This window comes from Epinephelus lanceolatus, chromosome 16 (genome assembly GCF_041903045.1).
Source record: "Epinephelus lanceolatus isolate andai-2023 chromosome 16, ASM4190304v1, whole genome shotgun sequence".
NCBI classification, from domain to species: domain Eukaryota; kingdom Metazoa; phylum Chordata; class Actinopteri; order Perciformes; family Serranidae; genus Epinephelus; species Epinephelus lanceolatus.
In genome coordinates, this window is record NC_135749.1 from 5067354 (window position 1) to 5095085 (window position 27732).

The 27732-nt window shown below is 41.4% G+C and overlaps 1 protein-coding gene across 2 annotated transcripts in view; it reads right to left on the minus strand.

The window, feature by feature from the left end:
* Window positions 1-27732, minus strand: part of ctdp1 (CTD (carboxy-terminal domain, RNA polymerase II, polypeptide A) phosphatase, subunit 1) — a 107073-nt gene that overhangs the window by 55960 nt on the left and 23381 nt on the right. For both annotated transcript variants that reach the window (XM_033637246.2, XM_033637245.2), the window contains exon 11: window positions 27441-27594. In XM_033637246.2, coding sequence (XP_033493137.1) covers window positions 27441-27594 — 154 coding nt within the window. The remainder of the gene's footprint in view (window positions 1-27440; window positions 27595-27732) is intronic.

Below are 27732 nucleotides of genomic sequence, written 5' to 3' on the forward strand. Positions count from 1 at the left end.
ATTTCCGTTTCCAGTCTTTGCGCTACGCAGGGATGTCAATTTTGGTTTTTGATAGCTCAACACCCATTAGCCAGTAACCAACCGACTACTTTTAACAAAAAGCCATGAAATACGAGAGGCTCCTTCCTTTTAGTCCGGCACTCGAGTGACTTACTGAGGTTCAGTGCAGCATTTCAACGCACTATCCATTTAAACATGGTGAAATTTTAATGTTTTGTCTTGTAAATGTTTTGCTGCCTTTGATTTTGTTTTCTGTTGGCTGAGAGACAGGCGGTGAGCCACATTAACATGCTAAAATATGGTGCCCACTACCCGCCTGGTCTCCACTGGTTAGCTAGCTTGGGCCCCTCTGCACTGAGCAGTACCCGGATCGGCGATTACCACTGGTAATGCTGCGTTGCTACAGAAGCATGGTGGCCATCGTCTGACCCCCCCCAACAAAACCCTTTAGCACTGTTAACTATGTTAGTACCACTACCCTTGCTTACACTGCTAACGCTGCTAACCTTGATAGCAGAGCTAACAGTAATGATACAGTTAACAGTGCTAAAGGGGGTTTGCAGTGAGGGGGTGAAAGGGTACAGATGACCCCAGCATATGGCCAAGGGGGACCCATGGAAAGGTCTATGGCTGACCCTTGAATAGCATCAAGTACAACAATTTACTTATTGACTTATATTACTGAAAATACAAGTTATATGTATTTACATGATACATAAATGTATTTTTATCACTAAAACACATTTAATCATGCCATCTGATGCTCCCACCCCCCCTGCAGATATTGTGAAATGGTGTAGTCCATCTGATATTTGGTCAGGTGCGCTATGTGCAAAACTCAAAAGTGCCGCTGATGTAAAAATGAGAGGCAACCTGCAGCCTGACCAGTTAACTCAGAATGCCTCATCAAAAATCAGGAGCTATTAAAAGAAAATGGGTTGTTGCAACAATGCAGCAAGTGGACATTAAAATAAGGAGGCTCAAATTTCCCATAGAGGTACATCAACAACTCTTGTGTACTCTAAAGTCAAAACTGAAACATCAACATTATTAGCATTCACCAGGGTAGTCATTACTGCCAGGCAATGGTAATAAATGATATATTGAAAAGGGTGTGATTGATTATGATCACCCCTGCTGATGGAATAATGTCTGGGGGAGGGTAATAAACTCGTCACATGAAATTTCTACCTTGAGGAAACAATCCAGAGCCAAATACAACAAGGTTAATCTGTCTCTCTGTCTCTGCTGCCAGGTACTGAAAACAAAAGTGCCACTTCCACCAGCTCATCTGTTTTGTCTTGTCTTGAGCAGCTCATAATTTGAACCGCCCCAAGGTTACCGATCGTTTAGAGCAGGTTAGCCAATTGACAACCATCAGATCAATGGAATACTGAGGTGAATACTGCCACAGAGAATCTGCAGCCTCTCGTCCATTGACTCATTAGCAGCACATAGCTGAGGGAAAAATGGGATTAATGTCTGCGGACATTCTCTTGGGGAAAGAGCCAGGATCATTATTGGCATCAAGCCAGGCTCATTAAAGCCTCATTGTTTGGTTATTTGGACAGCCACACAGCGCCTTGGTAAAGGTAGAAGGTAACAGTGCCTGAGGGAAGGCTAGTTTGGAAATTTTAAAAAAAGGAAAAGCTACTTTTGGTTGTCCTCCAATTCCATTTCCAGAATTAAATTTAAATAAGAATGACCCCACGGGGCACCGACAAATTACAGGGTAGGATACAAATAAGACAGAGGTTTTGTTTGTTCCCCAAGTGTCAGCAACACACAATTTAAGATTTCATCTCAACACAAATTGCTTTTTTTCAAATGCTTCTCCTCTAATGGCGTTTTCCCCGTCGCTATCTCCCATGAGCGCTAACTGTTACAATTTATTGGGCCTTGCCTTTGTGACGGCTTCTAGGGATTTGAAAGGAGGTCTATTTTCTGTCAGTACAGTGACAATATTAAGATAGCTGGACACAGTCAAACAAAAGGGAGAGACAGGTGGTCTTTCAGAGAGCAGATTGGCCTACAGAGACAGTGTAGAGTTAAAGGCTTCACTACAATGTTTAACAGATGTATGTATGACTGGCTTCAGCAAAATACTTCAGGTAAATCAAAGCAATTAAGCAGGTTTAATCAATGACAAATGGTCATATAAGCAGGTGGATGCTATGATCGAAACATTTTAGTTATGAAACTGTATTTTAGGAAATGCAAACTTGTCTGAGGCTTCCTTATTGGCTCTCACTTTCCAAACACCATTTTCTGAATGTAAGCCAGTTAGCATAGCTTGCTTCCTTTCCTTTTTCCAAGTGGAATACAAACTTAACAGCACAATGGGTCCTCTATATTTGTAGATGCTAGGAAGGGACAGAATAAAACATAAATAACACAAAACTAACACTATGGGGACATGGTGAAAAAGGGGGTAAATACCCAGTATTCATGTTCACATGCTATATAGGGATTTAATGTGTCAATGTCAAATGTTTTCCAATGAAAGAAGTTAGCACTCATTCCAAAAGTCACTAGATAAAGGTCTCATTTGCATATTGGTAATGTCATCATTAGTGGAAGCATTAAAACTTTGCTGAAATAGATTCAATAGAAAAATCCTCAACAAAACATTTGACTGGCATGAGAGCTATGGCTTATACTAATACAGCACCATATTGTGCTTCCTATAGAGTGGTACAGGGATGACTTTTTTGGAGGCAAACCCAGAATCTAGTGTCACCCTGGTTCCCTTAACAAAAGGCTGACAGGATTTTTCCATTGGATTTCAGATACTCTGGCGCAAACAAAGGTTTATGATACTAAGTTTTGTTCAGCAAGATAATCTTCAAAAATGAGCACCACTTTCATGATTTTTGAAGCGTAAATGTGATCTCCAGAAGTAAAACGCTAACGTTAGGCTATAAACTACACCGCAGTCACATGACTTCAAGGTCACCACCTTAACAAGGCTGTACAGCTGTTTTCAGCGTAATGACGTTCTGCAGTCTCACTTAGCCACTTGTTAGCAACTGTTATCTTAAGGTGTGTAAATGCTTCAAATTCACAGATCGGGTATTGACATATGTCACATCATAGAACAAAAATCTTTAAGACCTGTGTTAACCTTAGACCTTATTTCAGGATCCTATCCAAAAACCGAATTCAAAATAAACCCACTGACTTTGTGACGAGGGGAACTGGCAGTTTTAAAATGAAACTCATTTCTGGGTTTTAGGACTCATTCCTGCAGCAATCTATCCAGAGAGCGAGAGCATCAATATATCCATAGAAACTCAATACAACTCCCACAGCGAGCAGCGTCTCCTCTCCCCTTGCCTGCCCCACACCTACTGCACGGTGCAAAAGGAGAGAGGGAAGAGACCCAGTGCTGATGGTGGGAGAGCTGTGGACTGTGACTAATGTAAAGCCCAGTTCAGACCAAAGATGTGATGAATTGAATCAGGCAGCTACTTGCAATGTGCCGTACTGGTTCACAACAATGCAACTAGATGAGACATATCATCTCTAGTCAACAACTCTCTGTACTTCTGTTCTGATTTGCAGCTTTTCAGGTTTATTTTGTGGCTGAATATAATTTGTAGCTTCTTAAAATATGAATGAGGATAGTGATAGTGAGATACTGGCTACAGCTGCATTTGTGGTAGTGATGACACGGCAAAAAACATTAACAAAACCAGCATCAGATGGACTGTATTCAATGAATACGACACAATAATATAAATAACCAGCACTAATTAATCAGTCAATGAGAATGTGTGTGGGTGGGCGGGGCATAGGCACATGTAGTGAGCAACAACAGCAACCCACTGCCCAACACCTGCACACCATGAGGACTGAAACCATTTACGGTCATTTTGACTTGGCCAGCGGACTTTACGAGCCGACTGGCTATAGAAACAAGTGACCAGTCTTACATTCTACAACCAGTCGCTGGCGTTTTGACCAGCTCAGTGCCAGGTGACACCATCAGCTGGCTTGAATCGAGCTCAGACTGGCCAATTCACATCACTGCAACTTTTCTCTGCAACATTCTAAAGCGGTTATACCTCGTCATGAATCTTTGGTCTAAACTGGGCTTTATTCTACGCAGCATTAATGGAAATGTTTTACACTATAATATATTTTTACTTTTTCCCCAGATGGTCTCAGTAAGTCGTTAAATTTATTGCTAGTTGCTTAGTATAAAATAAAGTTGCTAGAATGGTCTGAAAAGTCACTAAATCTATTGGGAAAATTGCTAAGTTGGCAACACCGCTTCAGTCAGTAGCACATCATGAAAGTTGAGTTTCTAAGCAACGCCAGCTCTCAACTGATGCCATGAACAATGCCCGATCAGAAGCTTGGAGCTTAGACACAATTGGCACTAACATTTCCAAAAATAGTTTTATCTTCTTTTTACAATGGAAAAATTTGTCCAGTAGCTGCAGTATAACAGTATTTTCTTAGACAAAAAGTAAGGAGCATTTACATTTCAGTTTTAAGTAAGGCGTGAAAGTTTAAATGGTTCATCATACTACTTTGACATACTTCTGAGCAAACAGAGCTTTATGCAGAAACAGGAAACTGAATGGAAACGGTTTGTGATCTATTTGTCAGGATACATAAATATCTATAGGGGCAAAACACTTTCATGTTCTGTGTGTTTGCATCAGAGCAGCTCTCGTCTGCTGCTGACAACCATCACTGAGGCAGTGTGCAGTGTATGGCCAGTGGAGCCATGTCTGCCTCTGATCCTGACCCTTTAAAAACCAATCTATGGTTCACTCTTTCAGGTCTTAGCAGAAATGGAAGCATTAACAATCCCCACAAACACCGTGGCAAACTTCCTACAGCATCCTTTTCCTGGCTGTAATCAAAGGCCATTCAAAGAACCCAACATGAAAGTTTCAAAGCAGAGCATGGCACCCCCTCCAAGCTAGTTTACAGTCAGGTTACTGGTCTCATCACTGCAAATATGCAACAACTGTGAATTTAGCACAAGTGTGATTCCAGGGCATGGTATTTATTTTTGGCTCAATGCTTCAGTTGCAACAGGATTGTGTTAGCCACGGTTTGTAACTACCCTGCGTTCTACTGTGATGATTTATCTGTTTGGAGGTGCACAACTTTTAAAGGACTGAATAACAAACATGAAGCAAAGGAAGGGTTTTTTTCTGCACTCAAAATTATGGTGATCATCAGTGTATCATATGCCTATTAGGCACCAGATGCTGAATATAATGGGCTGACATAAACTGACACATCAGAATGTAGATCATTCACAGTGAAAGCAGATTAGATGTTTCCTGTCCAGCAAAAGCAATTAAGATTACACTTCTAAACTCTGGACGTGGATACTTTAGCTTTAGATTCAAATTTGGCCTGAGGTGTTACTCGCACTGAAAGATTCATGTGTGGCGAAAGCAGCCGACAGTCATTCATTTTAAATGAAAGCCAGCAATTAGGAGTAGCTGTTACTGTGGGAGCAGTGAACCGCTGGTGCCCAGAGCATTAAGTTTTAGCCAGAGCTGAGACCAACTTAACGAAGATTTGAGGCCATCTCAGGGATTCGATTAAATTTCTGCCGTATCTTACTCTGGACTAAATACCTGTTAGACTTCAACAGGTTGGAGCTTCAAAATCTACTGATGTTTTTTGTTGGGGTGTAACGATCCATCGCTCTGGATCGTCATATCAATTTAATGATCAACAATCTAATGTCATTGGTGCAAAGTGAACACATCAATCTTTATCATCATCTTTAGGCTATGCTTTTATTGTGAAATTCCATGTCATTGTCAAACAGCAGCAGGCAGATAGCAAGCAGCCGAGAGATAGACAATAAAGATAATATTATTTTCTCAGGAATAAATCAGCAGTGTGGTACTGGTTTTGATTTCTGAGAAAATACCGACCAACAGACAAAGCACATGCCGTGTGTAAACAATGCTGTTATCAGATAAGCCACTACGTACCGGCCTGGACGAGCATCTTACTCCACTGACTTCTCTTGAGCAGAACCATTGTAATCAAGTGAGTGACATCATTGGACGGCATCGCCAATGCACGCAATGGAAGTTTCCAGTAGTAACAAAACTGCTGATTAAATTGATTATAGGGCTGGGTGATATGACCAAAATCTCAAATCACGATATAGCACATTTTAATCCAATGAATAAAAAGTTGACTAGAGAAAAAGAGAGAGAGAGGGCGAGCAGCTGTGGTTGAGCAAGCAAGAAAGTGAGTGAAGAGAGGGAGCGCTGGTGGCGAGAAAGCTGATGAATCAGATCAAAAAAACATTATTTTCTGATTGTTTCACAGCGGTTATGTTCTAAAGCACAAACACACCCACAACCCCACACACCTCCGCTCAACACTGATGCTGTACTCCGCACCACCCGATTTGGTCTGATTATTGTCACCGTCTCGCTGCGTTTCTGCGGGGCTGAGCCCAGTGTGTGCAGCGCCACAGAACAGACAGCGGAGTCATATAAACTCGTTATGTTACTGTAAGTTAGAGTTGGGCGATCTTGTCCATATTCTATCGCCATCTAGTGAAATCGCCGATGAACGATGTCATCGGGGGGGGGGGGGGGGGAACAGACTCCACGGAGGTCCACGCGGACTCAAAGCGGACGTCCCAAGCCCTGTGTGCGCAAAGCTCAGATTTTACGACCACGCGCACCAGTGACTGCTCGGCATGTATTTTTCACATCGCGGGGATTTTTCACGTTTTTTACAGGAAACTACAACGCGGAAGTGTGCTCGACTATGACTGCGGACATTCCTCGCGGAGTCCGCTCCGCTTATAGTACGCCCGAGTATGCTTGTGTCGAGCGGGCGGAGGCGTTGACACCCCCCCCCCCGCTCTCTCACTAAGCAGCCTCCCTCTGTCTCTGTCTCCTCTCACTCAGCCTCGTTCAGCCTCTATCTCGTCAGCATGCTCCACACACGCGCTGTCTCCCCCCCACACCTCGCGACTGCATCGTCATTTAAAAAAGACATCGTGAAACAACCCTTCTATCACCAATCGGTGATCGGATCGCCCATCGGCACAACCCTACTGTAAGTGCCGTAAAAGCTTTGCAAATTAAAAAGCAAAGAAGAACAATTTATCAATGAGATCCGTGCAAAAGATGGACAGACTCCAAATGACGAAAAATATTGCCGTATAAAGTGTAATTTGCATCACAACAATATAAACGATAGAGCAAAATATTAAACGATAGACATTTTTCTCTCGTCACACGATATACAGTACAGGCCAAAAGTTTGGACACACCTTCTCATTCAATGCGTTTTCTTTATTTTCATGACTATTTACATTGTAGATTCTCACTGAAGGCATCAAAACTATGAATGAACACATGTGGAGTTATGTACTTAACAAAAAAAGGTGAAATAACTGAAAACATGTTTTATATTCTAGTATCTTCAAAATAGCCACCCTTTGCTCTGATTACTGCTTTGCACACTCTTGGCATTCTCTCCATGAGCTTCAAGAGGTAGTCACCTGAAATGGTTTTCCAACAGTCTTGAAGGAGTTCCCAGAGGTGTTTAGCACTTGTTGGCCCCTTTGCCTTCACTCTGCGGTCCAGCTCACCCCAAACCATCTCGATTGGGTTCAGGTCCGGTGACTGTGGAGGCCAGCTCATCTGCCGCAGCACTCCATCACTCTCCTTCTTGGTCAAATAGCCCTTACACAGCCTGGAGGTGTGTTTGGGGTCATTGTCCTGTTGAAAAATAAATGATCGTCCAACTAAACGCAAACCGGATGGGATGGCATGTCGCTGCAGGATGCTGTGGTAGCCATGCTGGTTCAGTGTGCCTTCAATTTTGAATAAATCCCCAACAGTGTCACCAGCAAAACACCCCCACACCATCACACCTCCTCCTCCATGCTTCACAGTGGGAACCAGGCATGTGGAATCCATCCGTTCACCTTTTCTGCGTCTCACAAAGACACGGCGGTTGGAACCAAAGATCTCAAATTTGGACTCATCAGACCAAAGCACAGATTTCCACTGGTCTAATGTCCATTCCTTGTGTTTCTTGGCCCAAACAAATCTCTTCTGCTTGTTGCCTCTCCTTAGCAGTGGTTTCCTAGCAGCTATTTGACCATGAAGGCCTGATTGGCGCAGTCTCCTCTTAACAGTTGTTCTAGAGATGGGTCTGCTGCTAGAACTCTGTGTGGCATTCATCTGGTCTCTGATCTGAGCTGCTGTTAACTTGCGATTTCTGAGGCTGGTGACTCGAATGAACTTATCCTCAGAAGCAGAGGTGACTCTTGGTCTTCCTTTCCTGGGTCGGTCCTCATGTGTGCCAGTTTCGTTGTAGCGCTTGATGGTTTTTGCGACTCCACTTGGGGACACATTTAAAGTTTTTGTAATTTTCCGGACTGACTGACCTTCATTTCTTAAAGTAATGATGGCCACTCGTTTTTCTTTAGTTAGCTGATTGGTTCTTGCCATAATATGAATTTTAACAGTTGTCCAATAGGGCTGTCGGCTGTGTATTAACCTGACTTCTGCACAACACAACTGATGGTCCCAACCCCATTGATAAAGCAAGAAATTCCACTAATTAACCCTGATAAGGCACACCTGTGAAGTGGAAACCATTTCAGGTGACTACCTCTTGAAGCTCATGGAGAGAATGCCAAGAGTGTGCAAAGCAGTAATCAGAACAAAGGGTGGCTATTTTGAAGAAACTAGAATATAAAACATGTTTTCAGTTATTTCACCTTTTTTTGTTAAGTACATAACGCTCAGTGAGAATCTACAATGTAAATAGTCATGAAAATAAAGAAAACGCATTGAATGAGAAGGTGTGTCCAAACTTTTGGCCTGTACTGTATATCGTCATATCGCACAGCCCTAATTGATTACCTACAAACTTTTGTTCAACAAGTACAGATATTTATTTTTACCCAAATAACAAGCATGGACCTTTTCTTTGAATTCTCAGTTACTGCCTCCTTCATTCTGTCTTTCCAACCTGTAGAATATGACCCACCCACTGATGTCTTCACAGCTCAGGTCACGGAAAACCTGCTATTTTTTGGTTTCAGCTGTGAACCACATTTTTGGGTTTTGAACCTATTTATTTTTGGTCAAAATGCTCTAAATGGTTCGAAATGAGGTGTGGAAACCAGTTCCATGTTGGTGAAAAAGGGGGGGTTTTGGGTAAACCTTCCACAGGTGGGGTTTTATATAGAACCCTGTAAAAGGGTTCTAGGTAGAGCCTCTGCAAAAGGTTATACAGGAACGAAACAATCTTCTCCTATAGGACAAGCACCTAGTTTGCGCCTTTTTTTCTCAGAGTGCAGTTATTGGCAGCTGTTAGAAAAATCAACTACATACAGTAAAAACCACAGAGCTTCTTGTTCAATAAAGTTAGCCAAGAAAAAAACTTTCTGGTGTTCAAAAGACAAGGTTTTTCAAAAGCACAGGTTCACCTCATGTCTGACTTTAAAAGAAAAATATCAGCGTCTCAGAACAATGTAACTCGGTAGCAGCACAATAGTATACCTGCCAAAACCAGCAGCAGAATAGATGAGGCAGGAACCCAAAGTGAGAGCCTGACACATTTCCATGCGGCCAGTCATTCAGCGCTCATTGTTCAGACCAATTTCCGTTTCTGTTGTGTTATTGTACAAGGAGCTCATGTCTTCACCACGACTGACGACTGCAAAAATTTGCATAGCAAATTCACACTAAAGGGGGTTTATACAAGCTTTATTCCCTGCCAGAATTATTCACTTCATCTGAGAAAGACAGTCAGGAGGTGGTAATAGGGCAGACGGTTGATTGCTGAATGTAGTACGACCGTTGACATGTCATTTAATGTGGGCTCAGAGAAAGATAAGGGACTGGCATTTAAAGTGAAAGCTCACCTGGGGCCCAGGGGGAGAGAAAATGAATGCAAATGTGAGAAGAGGCATAAGTGGCGACATTACGACTAATTCAACCCACAAAAGAAAAGTTAAGAAGTTCAAATTGGTGAGGCAGGTGAAACAGCAGCACAAAGACCTCCAATGCCACTGCTAATACCGGTATTCACCTGAGTATGCCACACAACTTTTGTGTCAAAGCCAAGTCCTATTTTGACAGGAACAATTGCAACATCTTTACTTTACCTCTGCCTACTCCTTCCACGAGGGAAGCACTCAAATGTAGAGAATTCAACAATATTTGAGGACCAGAATTCTTAAGCGACTCTGCAAACACGAAGATATTGGCTTCTTTTTACCATCGTCTCAGAAAGACGTGTTAACACTGCAGCTGAGGTTAGTCAAGGGTAGTTACATAAGGCTGAACTGAAAACATTACTTTGGAAAGGAACAGCCTCAAACATTAAATACTTCAGAGAGTTTATCCAGACAGCTTTTATATCAATGATGTACTTTTCTGAGTCTGTATGGTTCAGAAAAATTTCCTAACCAAATAACTCCCGATAGACTGGATGCTAATTTTCTCTGAGCGAAGACTGAAACTGGACATCTCGCCACAATCAAATGAATGAAGATATTTCTGTCAAGCTGAAAAGGACTGTGCACAAATAGGAACTGACGCAGGGGGAATATTGATAGTGCTTTAGCTTTAGGAACTGATAAGAGTCTGGTTGCAGTAACCAGTAAACTGCAGGTTGTGTCGACATAATGGCCGACTGCACCTAACCCTGTAACACTGGTTAGATGTCTTGAAACTCTCTGCTTTTTAAACTGTGGCTGTAAAACTCAGTGAAATGCAAGAACATCATCAGGACCATGGACAGCACTATATTCTTAGCTTACAGGGACAGACTGATGACATCACCATTACTGTGGCATTGTGGGCTATTAAGTATTTTTGTCATTTTCTTAAGCAAAAATGCCAAAACGTTTTAAATCCGGCTTCTCATACATTAAAATGTGCTGGTTGTTTTTGTCAAAGTTGGGCATTTTAACACGGAGGTCTACGGGAACAGACTCACTCTTGGAGCCAGCCTCCTATTTGAGGAAGGGCAATATTTTGGGACTTAGGCATTGGCTTCAGTTTTCAGCCCTGGAGGTTGCCGCTGACTCAAAAAACGCACTGTTGCAAGTGTTGTGGTTCCAAACATTCTGCTGGAATGATACCCTTTTTCAGAACTTTACTTTCTCTTTTATAACAAAAACTTGATTTTTAAACAAGCTGCAGGGGTGATGTAGTAGACTGAAATGCAATTCTGCTCCTCTGCTCTTTTGTAATCACACATAAAACGAATCTTCTGTCTCTGTCTGCCTGTGTGTCTATGTGTGTCTGCTAATCTAACAGAGATACTAAGCTATAACTGTGAGAATATAGAAAAGTAGCTTGACCTGACACTGAAACTGTTGCAGCAGAACGGCACTGCAGCGATAGTTGTGGCTTGCTGGGAAGCCAATGGAGCAGCCGTTGGAGCTCTGTTGCAGGCTTCGACATCAGGGCATTGCCCAGCACTTCTTCCTCTTGTCAAGCCAGGCGTATGGTGCCAAACCTACATTTGGCACCAATGGATTTAACGTGAAACATACTCAGGTCCGTACCCTTAAAAGTACTTAGTCTGGTGCCTGACTCAAATAACCTCTACTATTTATCTGCTCTGCAAGGCCTGTAAAACCATTTCTCTACATCCCATAGCCTTTACATCTTATCAGAGCTTTGGCCTTTGTGTTGATACTCCCTGTGAAATGAAAAGATGACAAGCAGCACTTGTATCAGGGCATGGCCGCCTGCTCAGCTGAGGAGGAACCTCATACTAGAGTTCAAGTAAATTTGGGACCTCGTTGCAAAGAGACTAATTAAGTTCAGCTTTTAAAACTGACAGAAGCCCCTCTGTCAGCTGAGTCAAATCTGTCAGACCATGTGGTACTTTAAACATGTGAATGCTCAGTTGGAACTGCTGTGATTTTCACACTAAAGCTGTAATCACAAGTCTTTTGCCACTGAGCTATAAAGGATATATATATATATATATATATATATATATATATATATATATATATATATATATATATATATATATACACACAGTACAGGCCAAAAGTTTGGACACACCTTCTCATTCAATGCGTTTTCTTTATTTTCATGACTATTTACATTGTAGATTCTCACTGAAGGCATCAAAACTATGAATGAACACATGTGAAGTTATGTACTTAACAAAAAAAGGTGAAATAACTGAAAACATGTTTTATATTCTAGTTTCTTCAAAATAGCCACCCTTTGCTCTGATTACTGCTTTGCACACTCTTGGCATTCTCTCCATGAGCTTCAAGAGGTAGTCACCTGAAATGGTTTCCACTTCACAGGTGTGCCTTATCAGGGTTAATTAGTGGAATTTCTTGCTTTATCAATGGGGTTGGGACCATCAGTTGTGTTGTGCAGAAGTCAGGTTAATACACAGCCGACAGCCCTATTGGACAACTGTTAAAATTCATATTATGGCAAGAACCAATCAGCTAACTAAAGAAAAACGAGTGGCCATCATTACTTTAAGAAATGAAGGTCAGTCAGTCCGGAAAATTGCAAAAACTTTAAATGTGTCCCCAAGTGGAGTCGCAAAAACCATCAAGCGCTACAACGAAACTGGCACACATGAGGACCGACCCAGGAAAGGAAGACCAAGAGTCACCTCTGCTTCTGAGGATGAGTTTATCCGAGTCACCAGCCTCAGAAATTGCAAGTTAACAGCAGCTCAGATCAGAGACCAGATGAATGCCACACAGAGTTCTAGCAGCAGACCCATCTCTAGAACAACTGTTAAGAGGAGACTGCGCCAATCAGGCCTTCATGGTCAAATAGCTGCTAGGAAACCACTGCTAAGGAGAGGCAACAAGCAGAAGAGATTTGTTTGGGCCAAGAAACACAAGGAATGGACATTAGACCAGTGGAAATCTGTGCTTTGGTCTGATGAGTCCAAATTTGAGATCTTTGGTTCCAACCGCCGTGTCTTTGTGAGACGCAGAAAAGATGAACGGATGGATTCCACATGCCTGGTTCCCACTGTGAAGCATGGAGGAGGAGGTGTGATGGTGTGGGGGTGTTTTGCTGGTGACACTGTTGGGGATTTATTCAAAATTGAAGGCACACTGAACCAGCATGGCTACCACAGCATCCTGCAGCGACATGCCATCCCATCCGGTTTGCATTTAGTTGGACGATCATTTATTTTTCAACAGGACAATGACCCCAAACACACCTCCAGGCTGTGTAAGGGCTATTTGACCAAGAAGGAGAGTGATGGAGTGCTGCGGCAGATGACCTGGCCTCCACAGTCACCGGACCTGAACCCAATCGAGATGGTTTGGGGTGAGCTGGACCGCAGAGTGAAGGCAAAGGGGCCAACAAGTGCTAAACACCTCTGGGAACTCCTTCAAGACTGTTGGAAAACCATTTCAGGTGACTACCTCTTGAAGCTCATGGAGAGAATGCCAAGAGTGTGCAAAGCAGTAATCAGAGCAAAGGGTGGCTATTTTGAAGAAACTAGAATATAAACATGTTTTCAGTTATTTCACCTTTTTTTGTTAAGTACATAACTCCACATGTGTTCATTCATAGTTTTGATGCCTTCAGTGAGAATCTACAATGTAAATAGTCATGAAAATAAAGAAAATGCATTGAATGAGAAGGTGTGTCCAAACTTTTGGCCTGTATTGTATATATATATATATATATTTATATCGGATGGTTCCAGTGGCAGGGGATGGGGCTAAAACACTGTCCTGGGACACCATCCAGCTGGACAAGAAACTCATTATTATGCCTTATTATAAAGGCGCACATTTTTTCCACAAATGAATCAGTGGTCTATGACCCTATATCTATCTTAATAATATGAGAAATATTCCTTAATAAGCCTTTATATTCTACACACCCATGCAGAAGCTTGTCCTCCACAGTAACTCCAAGGATTATATCTCACTGAGGATGTGGGAGATCAATAGTTGCAACGGAGGGAGAGCTAAGTTCATTGTGACTGATGACTTCGCTAGATCTCCTATGATCCCTGGCTTAATGAGCCACATCTCTGAGGGCCCCTATGGCATCACACATGTCACACCAACACTGACCTGTGTCTAAATCTTCACCTTATCCTATACAATAATCATTCAGAACTCATTATCCATGAGGTATCCAGATTTCATCTTATTTTCATTATGCATGTCAGAACATTTGAAAAAGTGATGACTGAAAGGACCGATGAATTAAAATGTTAATGTCACCCCAAAAATCACCATTTGTACATCAGTTGTGCTGTGTTACCTTGAATTTGTGGAGAAAACAGTTTTTTTCGCATGCCTCCACAGGCAACAGCAAACATATTGATTTATCAAGTGATTGGGGACGGAGTTTAACAACAGCAAAAACATTAAACTAAAAGGAGCAAATGAGTCAAATCAACATTACAAATGGGGAACTGTAATGTTGCGTTGGTGAAGGCTCGCAGTACGGGGATTTTTATTTATTTAACCATTCCTTAGACAGGTATCTCATTAAGACATGCGGTCTCATTCTCAAATGAGACTAGATAAAACTTCATGCCCACAGGGGGCTACCTACTGGCGATAGCTGGTGGCCACAGAGGGACTTTTCATGGCCCCGGGCCATTAGGCCATAGTTACTGTTGAACACTAAGACAACACTAAGAAGTGCTGTTTTATAAGATTTTTTGGTGTTCCATTATGTAAGTTAAGACCTTATGTGTCTTATTTTTATCTTAAGTTTCCTTTAGCTGATGTTAGTAACTATTTTATTGAGTCCTCTTTTGGTTATATTTATTTCTTTGATTTGAAACGCACCTAACAGCTCTTTGCCCCTGTAGATTCTCCAACCTCTTTTGTGTCAATTATGTCATCTCCTTTGTGAACACATAACTTTATTTTACCAAAAACACCTGGTTTTATGTTGCCTGCTTTTCCCTTTTTGAGCTGGGCTGAACATTCATATTTGGTGCACATTAGAACAGGCTGCTGCTCCCATGAGAACACTCCCGTCAGTAAGCGCGCGGAGGCGGACACGTGCATCTTCGGCACGCGGACACGCGCCTTGTCAGTTACAAGCGGCACAGAGAGAGCTCCGCTCCACTCTGTTCCGTTAAGTTTAACACGGACAATTAACAACTTTCTCCTTCTCTCTTTTGATTTGTGTGCATAAATGATTAAGGTGAGAAGCCGCCCATGTTTACAAATTGTATATGCATATTTGTAAGAATTGAGTGTAAAGCTAGTTTTCCTTTTGTTTACCTCCTGCACTGAAAATTAAAGTATCCTCTCGAACCTGATTCTCTGGCCGGAATCATTTACTCCATAGTTGTTCTACCCACACCAGTGTGTCCATGAGGTCTCCTTCCTCACATCGCTCAAGCCGCAAGCTGCACTTGTGCGTGTGTGTGCGCTGCTGATATTATGCAATGTCAATCATGCGGTGCGGTGGGAATTTGACCGCCGTTTTAAATCGGCATATTTCAGACTGACCAGCCGGTCGCAGGTCATGGCTGATCATGTGAAAACTGGCCCAATTCTGAGCACTGCTGATAAATCGATGCAAGTCTAATTTAAAGAGCCAGACATAGATTATATCAAACATGGGGTACTGACTTAATGGACAGCCAAGCAAATTCACATCCCTCAATATACTTCTTTTCCTGCCCGACATTTCAGCACATCATGGCAGGAAAAGCACAACTAAATACTAACAGAATTATATGTGACTGCATTCCATTGAGGTGTACTAGTTCCAAGACCCTAACAAGCTTCTTTTAGCTCTGAGAGATTATTTTTAATGAGCAAGAATGCAGAGAAAGAGCTATTTTTACTGTTTATAATGGTAGATAGTTCACTGGAGGAGTTATGACAACAGTGCAGATCAAGATGGAGAGTACAGACAGCCATTCTCTAAGTAATTAATAAGCAAAAATCACATGAGTGGGCAAAGATGTGAAATGACAGCGGTATAACTATTATCCTCCTGACATTACAGCCTCTTTCCAGGGACCTGCAGAATCTATATATTTACCACACATGTTGCTGTTTGGTTGCCATTTTTCTTTCTTTTTGATTCCCATCTTAGAGATTGCTAAAAATATATGTATCGGCAGTGTTAAACGCTGTCTATTATAAGTTTTAGCTTTGTGTCTACACATCTGCTGGTGCTCCAGTTAAGAGCAAGTCCGGAGGGAGAAATCCATCACCGAAGAAGCCCATAACGTAATACACCCACAAGGCAATGCTGTCTTTTCAGTAAAGGATACGCTCATCATGGATCATCTGAGGTCAAACTGTAAGAATATCTGGGTGGGGTTTTTTGTGTAAGCGGGAAGAGAGCTGCGGCTGCTTCACTTCTTAAAGAACCAAAAGAGGGCTCAACATAACTTTTAAAAGTGCTTTGTATTATGAGTAATTTAAATACTAGGCAGCTGTATCAGCTTAAAAATTAAAGACATGAAGTTGTTTACTGAGTTAGCTTCTCAAACACCAAGTCCAGGCTAGCTGGTGTCACGTACCTCCTGCATAACTGATTGTTTTGTAGTTATTCAGTCGAACAAAATCAGATCTGTCTTTAATTTGAACGCAGCACAGGTGTAACAGCAGTTTGTGGAGTTTGCGTCGCAGGGTGGAAATTCAGCATCAAACTCAAACTTTGCATCAGAGTTGAGCAGATCAGATAATAGATGAGATGATCAGCTGCTGCAGAGGCAAGTGGAAGCCAAGTTTTAGACCCAGTGCAATGAACGCTGATGTTTCACTTTCACTGCGCCTGGCGTTCTACTGCTCCGTCTGTGCCCAGAGTGCACTCTGCGCTCTCACCGCAACGATAACTGAACATTATATATATTCTCTGAGGGCCAGTTGGACAGCAGATGTTAAAGTGGTGGGTTGCCACGAATAAATATGTGGAGAAATCCTGCAGCAGATGAGGTAAGGATGTATGTCTGTGTGTGTGTCCTCAATTTTAGAAAACAATGCGTGGTTTTGAAATGTTATCTCATAAGGATCTCTAAGTTGGTGGCATTAATCTTGAGAATGGTGGTGTTCAGTGGCCCATCAGTGAGTGTGATAGCTCTTGCAGCTTCCACCTGTCCATCAACTAGTATCCTTATTTTTTCAGAGGTTAAAAAGTGGTTGCCACTGATGGCAACCAAAGGCCAAGTATTGGTCACCAATTCCTCAAACTGGTAACCAATGGCAACTGTGCAACCGTTACTGTTGAGCCCAGCGAAGGTTTCAATAAAGCTTTACTAGGCAGTTCTTTTGCATGGGTTGCCAGCACTGCTAGCAATCAACCATACTCTGCCTGTATGGTTGAGTCTCAACCTCCAACTGAAGACAGGGCAGGGATCAGGTTTTTCGTGCATTCTACCTTCTGTATAGCTAAGGTAAGGTGACGTAGACTGGCATAGCTAAATATTAAAAGGTCTGTCTGATCCATTGTATGCCATTAAATTAGCACTAAATGGATAAAACTAGATTGGCTAGCGTCAACGTCAACTGACCATCTGAGTAGTAATTAAGCTTGGGCAGTATCTTGCACCTTCATATGTTCCTGAAATTTTACCATGGTTTAAGGTGACCAGAGGTCAGTAGGGACTGACCTTCGAAGGAGCGTGATGTGCATTGTATGTAATACATCCTCAATACGCCCTCTCCATAAGAGTTAAACAGCAAGATGATCTCTGTTTTTTGATGTCCTGCTGGGTTTCTGAATACCCTGGTATACTGTAATACTGTGATACCGCTCAAGCCTAACCTGCTATACAGAAGCGTTAGCTTGTCGCTCAAGTGGGGCAGCAGAGGAACTGCAAAACAACTGAAAGACAGTAATTCTGCAGCATATTTTAGGATTGGCTACATGGATTGCGGTCACATGAATCTGAATGAATGATATATTTATTCCAATTTGTTTTGAAATATAAAAGCGACAATACTGGAGCAGACTATTACATAGGACAACCTTTCCTGATTAATAATACATAACAAAGGACTGATGGTCCAAGTTGTTCATTACGGTTTAACTGACAGCAGTAGATGAAAGAGAATGCAGACAGTCCCAATCATCACAAAGCCAACAACGAAACAGCAATTTCAAAGAAAGGTCACCCAGTTGGTACACTGCTGTCATTCTTTGCTCGGCAACTCCGCGCATGTTGCCTCGGGTAAACTGACACATAGCAGCATGTAACCATCGGTGACATTTAAACGTAAGGCTGTCTACCTGACTCAGATGTGTACTTTGCTCTAGCCAATTAAGACTGGATCTTTCCATTTGCCCTGAAGATGTAGAGTGTTTAAGAACGTCACAGACTGCCCTTTAGCTAAGGCAGTCCGAGGACAGTGACATTTGAAATACAATGTATCTACAAAGGCCCATACCTTTGAGTCAATTTCTTTAGTATTCAACAGTACAAAAGGTGTGAGACACGGATTTAGTTATGCTTTTAAGACGTAAATGATGATTCTTCCAAGTGAAAACAGCAATCCCTAAATCTAAGGGACAGGTTTTAAAGACACCGGAATATCTGAGGTTTAGGTCTTGCTTCCAGGCTCATAAAAAGTCTCATAACTGATACATTTAAAATGCGTCTGACATTTTCATTTTGAAAAGATTACAACATTAAAAGTATTTTTAAGCCCTCAAAATGAAAGGAATGAGCTTTGCTTGAACCAACAGAGAGGTCAGTTTGCTTTTTTATGCATTCAAAACACCCAGATGGGACAAAACCTGATCAAATCTTCTCCACTCACCGGTGAACTTCACTCAGCTTTATGCTCAAGCGTTCAAAATGTCACATTTGCACAAGAAGTGCAGCTGGTGTTTGGGGAACAATGGCCAGTGTGAGCACTGAACACCTCATTAACCAACTCCATCTTCAACTATCACAGTGCCACATTAGCAAGAGGTTGGCCTTTCATTAACACTGAAAATGAAATTCCATGCTATATGACAATGTTTTATTGCACAATAGCACTGATTAACAACCACATAAAAGCACAGTGCTTTGGCACTAGATCTTTGTGGTTATGAGATTAGCTGAATGAAAACGCAGTAGTTCTGACATCGTCTATACTGAGAGTGATTAAAGAGGGCAAATAGAGCTTTGCCCTATCCCATTTCTTATTTTTTACCTCTACCCCTTGTTTTGGAGTGCCCCTTTGCTCCTCAGAACAGAGTTACAAGGTACAGGGGTTGAAATCTTTCCCTATGAAATGGGACAACCCTGATACGTCATCAGTAACATCAGTTAATTCAAACTGAAGTCATTCAAATCAATGAATTCAAAGACTTTAAGGATCCACAGGCACCCTGTAAAATGCAAGGCTGTCATGCACGAATCAGCGTTAACAATGTGACGTACACTAGCTAGCTAGTTAGCTACTAAGACATAAGCATACTACTAGCATTTTTTTTTGTTAAGCTTGTCATAAAAAGGATAATAAATATCAAAACAATATTAAAATAAGATAATACGATGGTCATCATCATTTTTAAAGCTTTATTAAGGAAGACAATACATTTGTGGGTTTCTTTTGTTGTCCATGCAGCTGTCTTGCCAATAATTTCTCACTACTCTCAGTTTAGAGCATGCCTTTGAAAAGCCTACGTTGGGAGGGCCATGTGGCCCTAAAGGCCCAGACACACCAATCCGCCTTCAGACAATTAGCAGTGACAATAGCCCTGTGCTGCATTGCATCAAATCACCTGTGTCTCGGCCAAAATGTTGCATGTGAACACACCACCAACAATATCACAAACTATTAGGTAATGTTTCTGCTAAAAAACTCAATAGCTAGAAAAAAACAATCTTACTTAATGTAACAAGTAGGGATGGGTCACAATTTTCGAATTTCGAATAGTCGTTTTATTTTTGAAAAATCGATTTTTTAATGCAACTATTACTATTCGCCGTCTTATTTCCCCCCCTTTATTTGACATGCAATTCAGCTCCTAACCGCACGAGGGCAGTACAGGATTGCTACAGCGGTGTGGGATGGGCTACCAGCTAGTTTGATGATCTTCTACAAACAGGAGAAACATGCAGAGACTACTACTCCGCAAGGAATGTCCGCAGTCATTTGGGCTTTCATAGTCGAGCGCACTTCCGCGTTGTAGTTTCCTGTAAAAATGTCCGTGAAAATTGTCGAATAGTTGCCACGATTTTCGAAAAGTGTTTTTGCTTGTGCTGCCCATCCCTAGTAACAAGTTTGTTTTGGACTCATTCCCTCTTTGGCTCTTTGTTTACTTTCCTCACTTCTGTTTCTCTTCTCATGCACTGAGCTGAACTGACAATTATAGTGATTTCATTCACGCAGAAGCTGATTCAGCATGCTGAAATGGAAAAAGCTGAATAGCGCCAACAGGGGCAAACAGTACACAACACATTGCAGCGACAGGGGCGTCCGCTTAGTGTGTCAGGGCCTTTACACTTAGCCCTACCCCTCCAACCAAGACGTGAATGTGCAAAATGAGGGTAAGGGCCCTCGTCTCTGTAGGAGTTCACAGAAGATGAATAATTACCACATTATAGTGGCATTAACTCTCAACTTCATTTGGCTTTTCTTAGGAGGTTAACCCTGAAACAGTTAGGACACCTCCATTATCCAGTCATAAAACATAAGTAGGGACCAATCCATTTGAGATTTATTGTTAATCTAATTATTAATTCACATCCATTAACTTCTGCTTAAAATCCCCTGATGAAAAACAGTAAAACATTAAATTTATCTATGTGGTCAACAATGACTCAAAGTCGTCCATTTCCACAACACACTGACACAATTTGCATTTAGGCAAATAATCACAGAGAACATGCTTTTTAAATACCACATTCTCTCCCAGTACTGAGCAAAAAAAGGGGACAAAGAACCTTTCTCAGTCTGTACATCTCAGCTTAAACACAGTCGTACAAAAGGTCTGACCCAACCGCTGACACAATGTACCATTTCCAGATTAATAATAGAAACACAATTTCCAGTTTGCTTCCTGCTGCAGTCGTCATGATCGTCATGTCGTCATGATCTTTGAAAATATGTCCTGCTTTTGCCATAGCTGCTGTATATGAAGGACAAATTGAGCTGCAGTGGAGACAATTACCTTTAAGGTGACTGTTTCATCTCCCATCGAGACAGGAAGGGTCGCTGGGTTCCAATACCACAACAGTGTTTTGTGGCATTTATCAGAAGGAACTACTTTTAAAAAATCTAACTCATGCCCAAGTGGTGAGAATCTGGAAGGTGGTGACATATTTTTGTCTTTCCAAAATCAAAAACAAGAGCAAAACTGTAACAAATTAATTTAAAAGTGTGTGTCTCTGCTCTATCATAAGCTGTTTGGCCCTCAGAAAGATCATTCTCAAATTAATAAGCCAACATGGAGGCTGAATCATCAACAGAGCATGTCTTCATCCTCAAACACCAAAAAGAGTTTTCATCACCAGCATCTTGAAAGCTTGGAGATATGGATATAAAACGGAAAGAGAAATGTTAAATAGCTGTTGGCTTTGACAATATTCTAGGTCAGTAATTTTAAGAGGATATGAGATGCAACCCTGCATCTTCCTCAAACACAAGAGTGGGAGAAAAAAGAAGAAAGTCTATTTTCAGAAAGGCACAGCACAGCAGTTCTCAGACTGAGCCTTCGCCTGCAGCTACAGAGTTACTTAACTTTAGATTTCAATTGAGTTAACAACCGGGCAGGCTGTTTGGCATCCCACTAACGGGAGTCAGTTCATCATTTAGAGCGCGACCAGTCACGCTGACATCCAGATTACTCAATTAAATTTCACTTAAAGTATCGTGTCCTTGCGGGATCTACAACCTGTGTTCGATTGAATGGTTTAAAGAGAGAAAGCCACAAAGCTCCTTCGTGATAAACAGTTTCTTCCTAAATTCACTGTGTTCAGCCGTGATATAAATTCACCCTACCCTAAGAAACTTCTGTTAAGTCTTTTTATGAAACTTTTTCTGCCTCTGCTTCCCTGCCACATTGCTAGACTTCACAGTCTTGAGCACATTATCTCCAGCTGCAGTTAATAAGCATCACTCCCCTGTGCAGTAAATGTATTTATCCTGAGCCTCTGAGTACATAAAAACAACATGTATACATCGCTGTATTGTTATTCATTACTTAGCACCAACAAATACAGAAATTAAATTCCACTGCTGCTCCTGACAATAAGTTTGATGTGACTGAAGTGGGATGATAATTCTCAGTAGGTTTGTTGCTACAGGCGACTCCTTTTCAGTTTCTCACAGTCATTTCATCCAGTGTTAACATACACTGAATTGTGCACATTTAAATCTGCAGTGTGTAGGATTTAGTTGCATCCAACAGTGAGGTTGCAGATCGCAACCAACTTAAACTGCCAATCCTATAGGAGAACTATGGTGGCCGACACAAAAATGTGAATGGCCCTGTGTAGAGTCAGTGTTTACTTTGTCTGTTCTGGGCTACTGTAGAAACAACATGGCGGACTCCACAGAAGAGGACCCACTCTGTATGCAGATATAAACAGCTCATTCTAAAGTAACGAACACACAACAATTGTTGGAGTCAGGCGATTATAAACTCATGAAAGCCACATTATAAATATTACACTCCATTTCTGCCAATAAATGCCCCTAAATCCTATAAACTAGATTTTTAAGGAGGCTCTAATATAAATCATACACACTCATTTAGAGCTTTTAATCTTCCTCTCCTTCTTCTATAATCCCATTTTAATTAACCCTATGGGCCCTAGGCCTTTTTGGGATATTTTTCCTGCCTTTACTTTTAAAATCATATCACAGTCATTATAAAAGGCTACATACACATGCTATATCTTGTTTGTTTGTTTTTTTTCAGGACAATCTGGGCTACCCAGATTTGCCTTCATTACATGCCCTTCTATGTGCCTGTATTTTATATTAATTTGTTTTTTTTTTTGTTTCAATGAAAAAAAAACCCTGTGTTACTAAATTCTTACGTTTTTACATGTATCTCACCATAGCAAGTTGGAAGTTGACATATTCTGCCATATATGAAGAGGGGAGACTCTCTGGAATCTGGCAATATAAGAACCATGATGCTGGGACATTCTGTCACTTCACAGTTGTCCAAAACATGTGGTTTGTGCCAGGCGGACATGATTGCCAGTATTTTTTTAATATTGCAAGAAATTCCATTGACTCATTCACAAGTCAAAAATGTGTTTTATCTGAAAGAAACATGCAATATTTACATCTAAGATCATAGAAAAATAGTAATAATATTATTCCTCACTATATGAAGTGACTGATAACAAGATCTGTATAATGGATTGTAAAGGAATTCGTCAGGTTTTTATTTTGTAGACTACTGATCTGGATTTATAGCATGATGAGATGACAGCACCATAATGTGTTTGGTATCATTGGAAAGCTCTGGTCCTGCACTTTCATGTGATATATGTCGAATTTCTGTGCGACCCTGCATTCGCGAGTAATCCATCCAAGAGTAATGTGTGTGCAGAGCTGTATGAAAGCTCTGTTATACATAATTTTAGTGTAACTTTATCTTTTTTTTCTCGGTGTGAAAACATTGGACTACCAGCTTGGTCTTGTTGGAAAGCTACGGTTCCACTGTTTAACGTGATATGCGTGGCTTCTCGCTATGATGAATGGTTGCAGAGAAAATCCATAGAGAAGAAGAGGTGTGAATTTGGACGCACTATGCGTCATTTGGGCCCATAGGGTTAAATTTCTTACTATTTTAAAATTCAAATTACATGTGGATTTTATGCTCAAATTTAGCCTTTAATTTATATTTACTATGTACTTAAACAGACTTACGCATTGCAATACCACTATCAGCATGTGGGCGTTATATACTCTGTCCACTAGATGGCAAACTTCTCCCAACAGCATCAAACATGGCCATTAATTGGTCCACAGCCTCAAAGGCATCATCAAAAGTCCTCCAAAAAGACACTCTTGTTCAAGGCTGGAATAGAAAGCTTCTAAAAGGGTTATGGCCGCACCAGAAACCTCATTGGAACTGCACAGTGGTTAGCATTAGCTTCCGGGCTAAAAAAAGTTAAGTCTGTCACATGCAGCCCTCCAGAGGTATTAGTAAAGTTATGCCATACATTGTCGAGCCCAGAGTTAACAACAGTTGTGTCCAGTATGTGAGATCAGTCCTCTTTGACGTTTGGTGGACAAACACAGCACACAGCTCAACTGTGCAAGCTCCACTTCAACATTACAGTACAAACTTAATTTTCAGATTACTTTACAATTGACATCACATCTATTTTTTACTTGCCCAATGGGACAACTGCATGAGGCATTCCGCTTCGTCGAACACAGAGTTTACTTGTGGCGTGCAAGCGTTAATGTCGAGCCATACGCATGCATTGTGACTTTAATGGTCAGGAGTGATGATCTCTGCGGGCGGATCGCATTATGCCATTTCTAAAATTGTAACGTTAGAAATTAATGTTGGCACATTAAACATGAAATTGTGATTCACATTCGTCAGATGTGCCAAAAGTAGGGCAAGATTTGCTAACGATAGCCAACATCATCACAGCGACCTACAGTACTTTATGTACAATTTATAGTACCGAATATTGCATACTGTTAACTTTTATAATCATTTTAAAGGAAAGATAAAAATACCTGAGTGGTAACCAATGCAGCTTTCCCATGACTTATTCCCATTTTATGAAAAAGAGAAAAAATAATTACGACTAACCAACATGTGACTTCACCTTAAACACCGTTCGCCACATGTCATGTCCCATGTGAACGAGCCATAAAGCTCTTTCTTCAGAATAAGCACCCACTGAGAGCCCCTTGACAGATCTCAAGGATCTGCTTTGCACATTTTCCCTTGCTGAAGCATTAGCAGTGTACAGACTCCATTAAAGAGTATTTATCCAGGCAGGAGGTGCAGAGCTCTCAGACATTATTAATCACTTCACATGCCTCGCAAGGAAGACAAAAATACAAAATGCAGAAAGTAGACTGATGCAAGGATTTGCATATCGGAATAGGTGGCAAGCCGGAAAAGTAAGGAAGGTGCAACATTAAAGAAAGATAAGGCGTACTAACAAATGACAAGACTACATCACGTGGCTCACATGCACAGGATGGCAGTCAACCTGACACATCACCACAAAATACAACCAGGACACAAAACACTTTATGAGAAAATCCTTGCTGCCCGACCATACAAGCATCTATACCCTTACTCCTGTAAAGTAGACTGACCACTAACCTTGGTCAACAAACCATTCAACTGCTCACTAATAAAAGCCTTCAAGTGGTTTACCACTGAAAGACTTTTATTGTGTAGTAAGCAAGCAGTAAGTGCTGAGCTTGTACATAAATACTTCATCACAGCTCCATCAGTGATGCAAAAAAGAGCCAATCAGAAGGCTGTTATCAGGTACAGTTAGGAACAAAAACGCAGGAGTGAAAGGAAAAATGATGACAACTCCTTTATCCAAATGAATGTACTGAAAGCTAAACATAGCACATGATCTGAAAATCAAGATGTTTGTGGTGACATCGACAAAGCTTGTTTGATTGTGGGGACTGGCACTGTTTGGCCCTTCAATGCAGAGAAATTATACTGCAGGTGGATGCGCTTATAACCTGCTGTGAGGCTGCAATGAAACTTTAACCCTGAAAAACAACACTGCTGTGAAAAGAGTATCTGAATTCCTTGGTTACTGTACATACGGCCTCTGGTTTCTTACCGACAGCCATGTAATCTTTGTCCTTGAGGACAACAAAGAAATAAATAAATGAACAAGATTCTACCATAGACTGTACTAAGTAATGGACGTTGCCACCATAACATCACTCCTTGGTTTGTGGACTCCCATTTTGAAGCTTCGAGTTTGGCATTTTGGCCGTCGCCATCTTGATATCTGGAGTTTCGTGGCTATATAGTGGCTATATTTGGAGAGGTGGCTATATTTGGAGAGTGGCTATATATATATAGTGGATATAGTGGCTATATTTGGAGAGGTTGGAGCTAAGCTTAACGCTAGCAGCTAGGATGATAATGCTAGTTTTTAAAACCATTTAAACAAAATGTACTTCATTAAAAAACTAAATAGCTGACTCTTCAGTGGGTCTTTTTGTACAACCAAACGCTACGCATGCCTTTTTCAGGTAACCAAAACATTACAATTAACATTCATGGACTGAAAACACACTTAAATAGCGACAGCTACAGAATCTGGGGTTACGCCATGCTCATGTTATCTAACAAACGCTATTACCGTGATAGCGACCTGTCAATGGACGGCACCCACCTGTTACTCAAAGCAGCCACACCCTTAATTATGCATAACTTGGAGTCTTTTTAACATTTAAATGGGTGAGTTATATAAAAATTCAACCCACTTACAGTTGTTACGAATGGGGTATGTAGCTATAGAGATCAAAACCGATTTTTATACCAGGATGTAAACATGTTTAAGTCTGCTGCAAAGGGCATTTTAACATGAAGGTCTATGGAGATTGGATGGCTCTTAAGCCCAGTTCAGAACAAAGATTCACGATGAGACAAGTTGAAACAGGCAACTACTTGTGATGCGCTGTTCTGCAACGTTCTAAAAACCTGCCGGTTCACACCAATTCAACTAAATGACACGATGTATCAACAACTCTCTGTATTTCTGTTCTGATTTGCAGCTTTTCAGACTGATTTTGTGGCTGAATATAATTTGTAGCTTCTTAAAATCTGAATGAGGATAGTGATAGTGAGATACTGGCTACAGCTGTATTGGTAGTTGTGATGAAACGGCGAAAAACAGAAAGGAAACGAGCATCAGATGGACTGAATTCATAATCAATACACCACAATAACATAAATAACCAGCACTATTTAATCAGTCAGTGAGAATGTGTGTGTGGGCGGGGCATAAGCACATACAGCGAGCAGCAGCAGCGACCCACCATGAGAACAGAAACAGAGGGCTCAGCGGGGACACAGCACCCATCGCAGTAGGCACACACATGGTCAACGGTCATTTTGACTTTGACTTCACTACAAGCCAATTAGCTGTAGAAACAGGTGACGTGCATCACGCTCTAAAACCAGCTGCCGGCGATTTGACCAGCGGAGTGGCAGGTGACACCATCAGCCGGCTTGAGTCGAGCTCTGAACAGCCAGTTCACAGAGCTGCAATTTTTCTCTGCAACGTTCTGAATCGGTTTCGTCTAGTCGTGAATCTTTGGTCTGAACGGGGCTTTTAGAGCCAGCCCCAAGTGGCCATTAGAGGAAGTGCAGTTTTTGGCACTGCCTGGTTGAGTTCTTTTTTTTTCTGCTTGAACTCTACATGTAACAGACTCAAGCCTTTCTGGACATACCTACCTCTACTCTAGGTTTTCTTTGTATGAAAAAACAAAACAAAAACAACACCAAACTGAAGGCAGTACCAATATTTCCCCTCCCCTTCCTTACCTCTCTGTCCATGCTATCCAGATCCTCCTTGCAAAGCGTGTACAGAGGCATCGTTTCTGACATGCTCGGCTGTCGTTTCCGACGAGACGGCCCCGGCTGCTCGTCGTCTTGGCTGGACCCCGCCACATCATCTTGCTGACTCTTTGAAGTTCCCCTGTGGAAAATAACAGACACTATAAATGTAAACCAGTGTAGTGGCGATAAATGGATGAACTAGCTGGCTAATTAGCTCAATATACAGAAAGATGAAGATATCAGATTGTTTTATGTGACCCAGGTAATGTAATGTTTC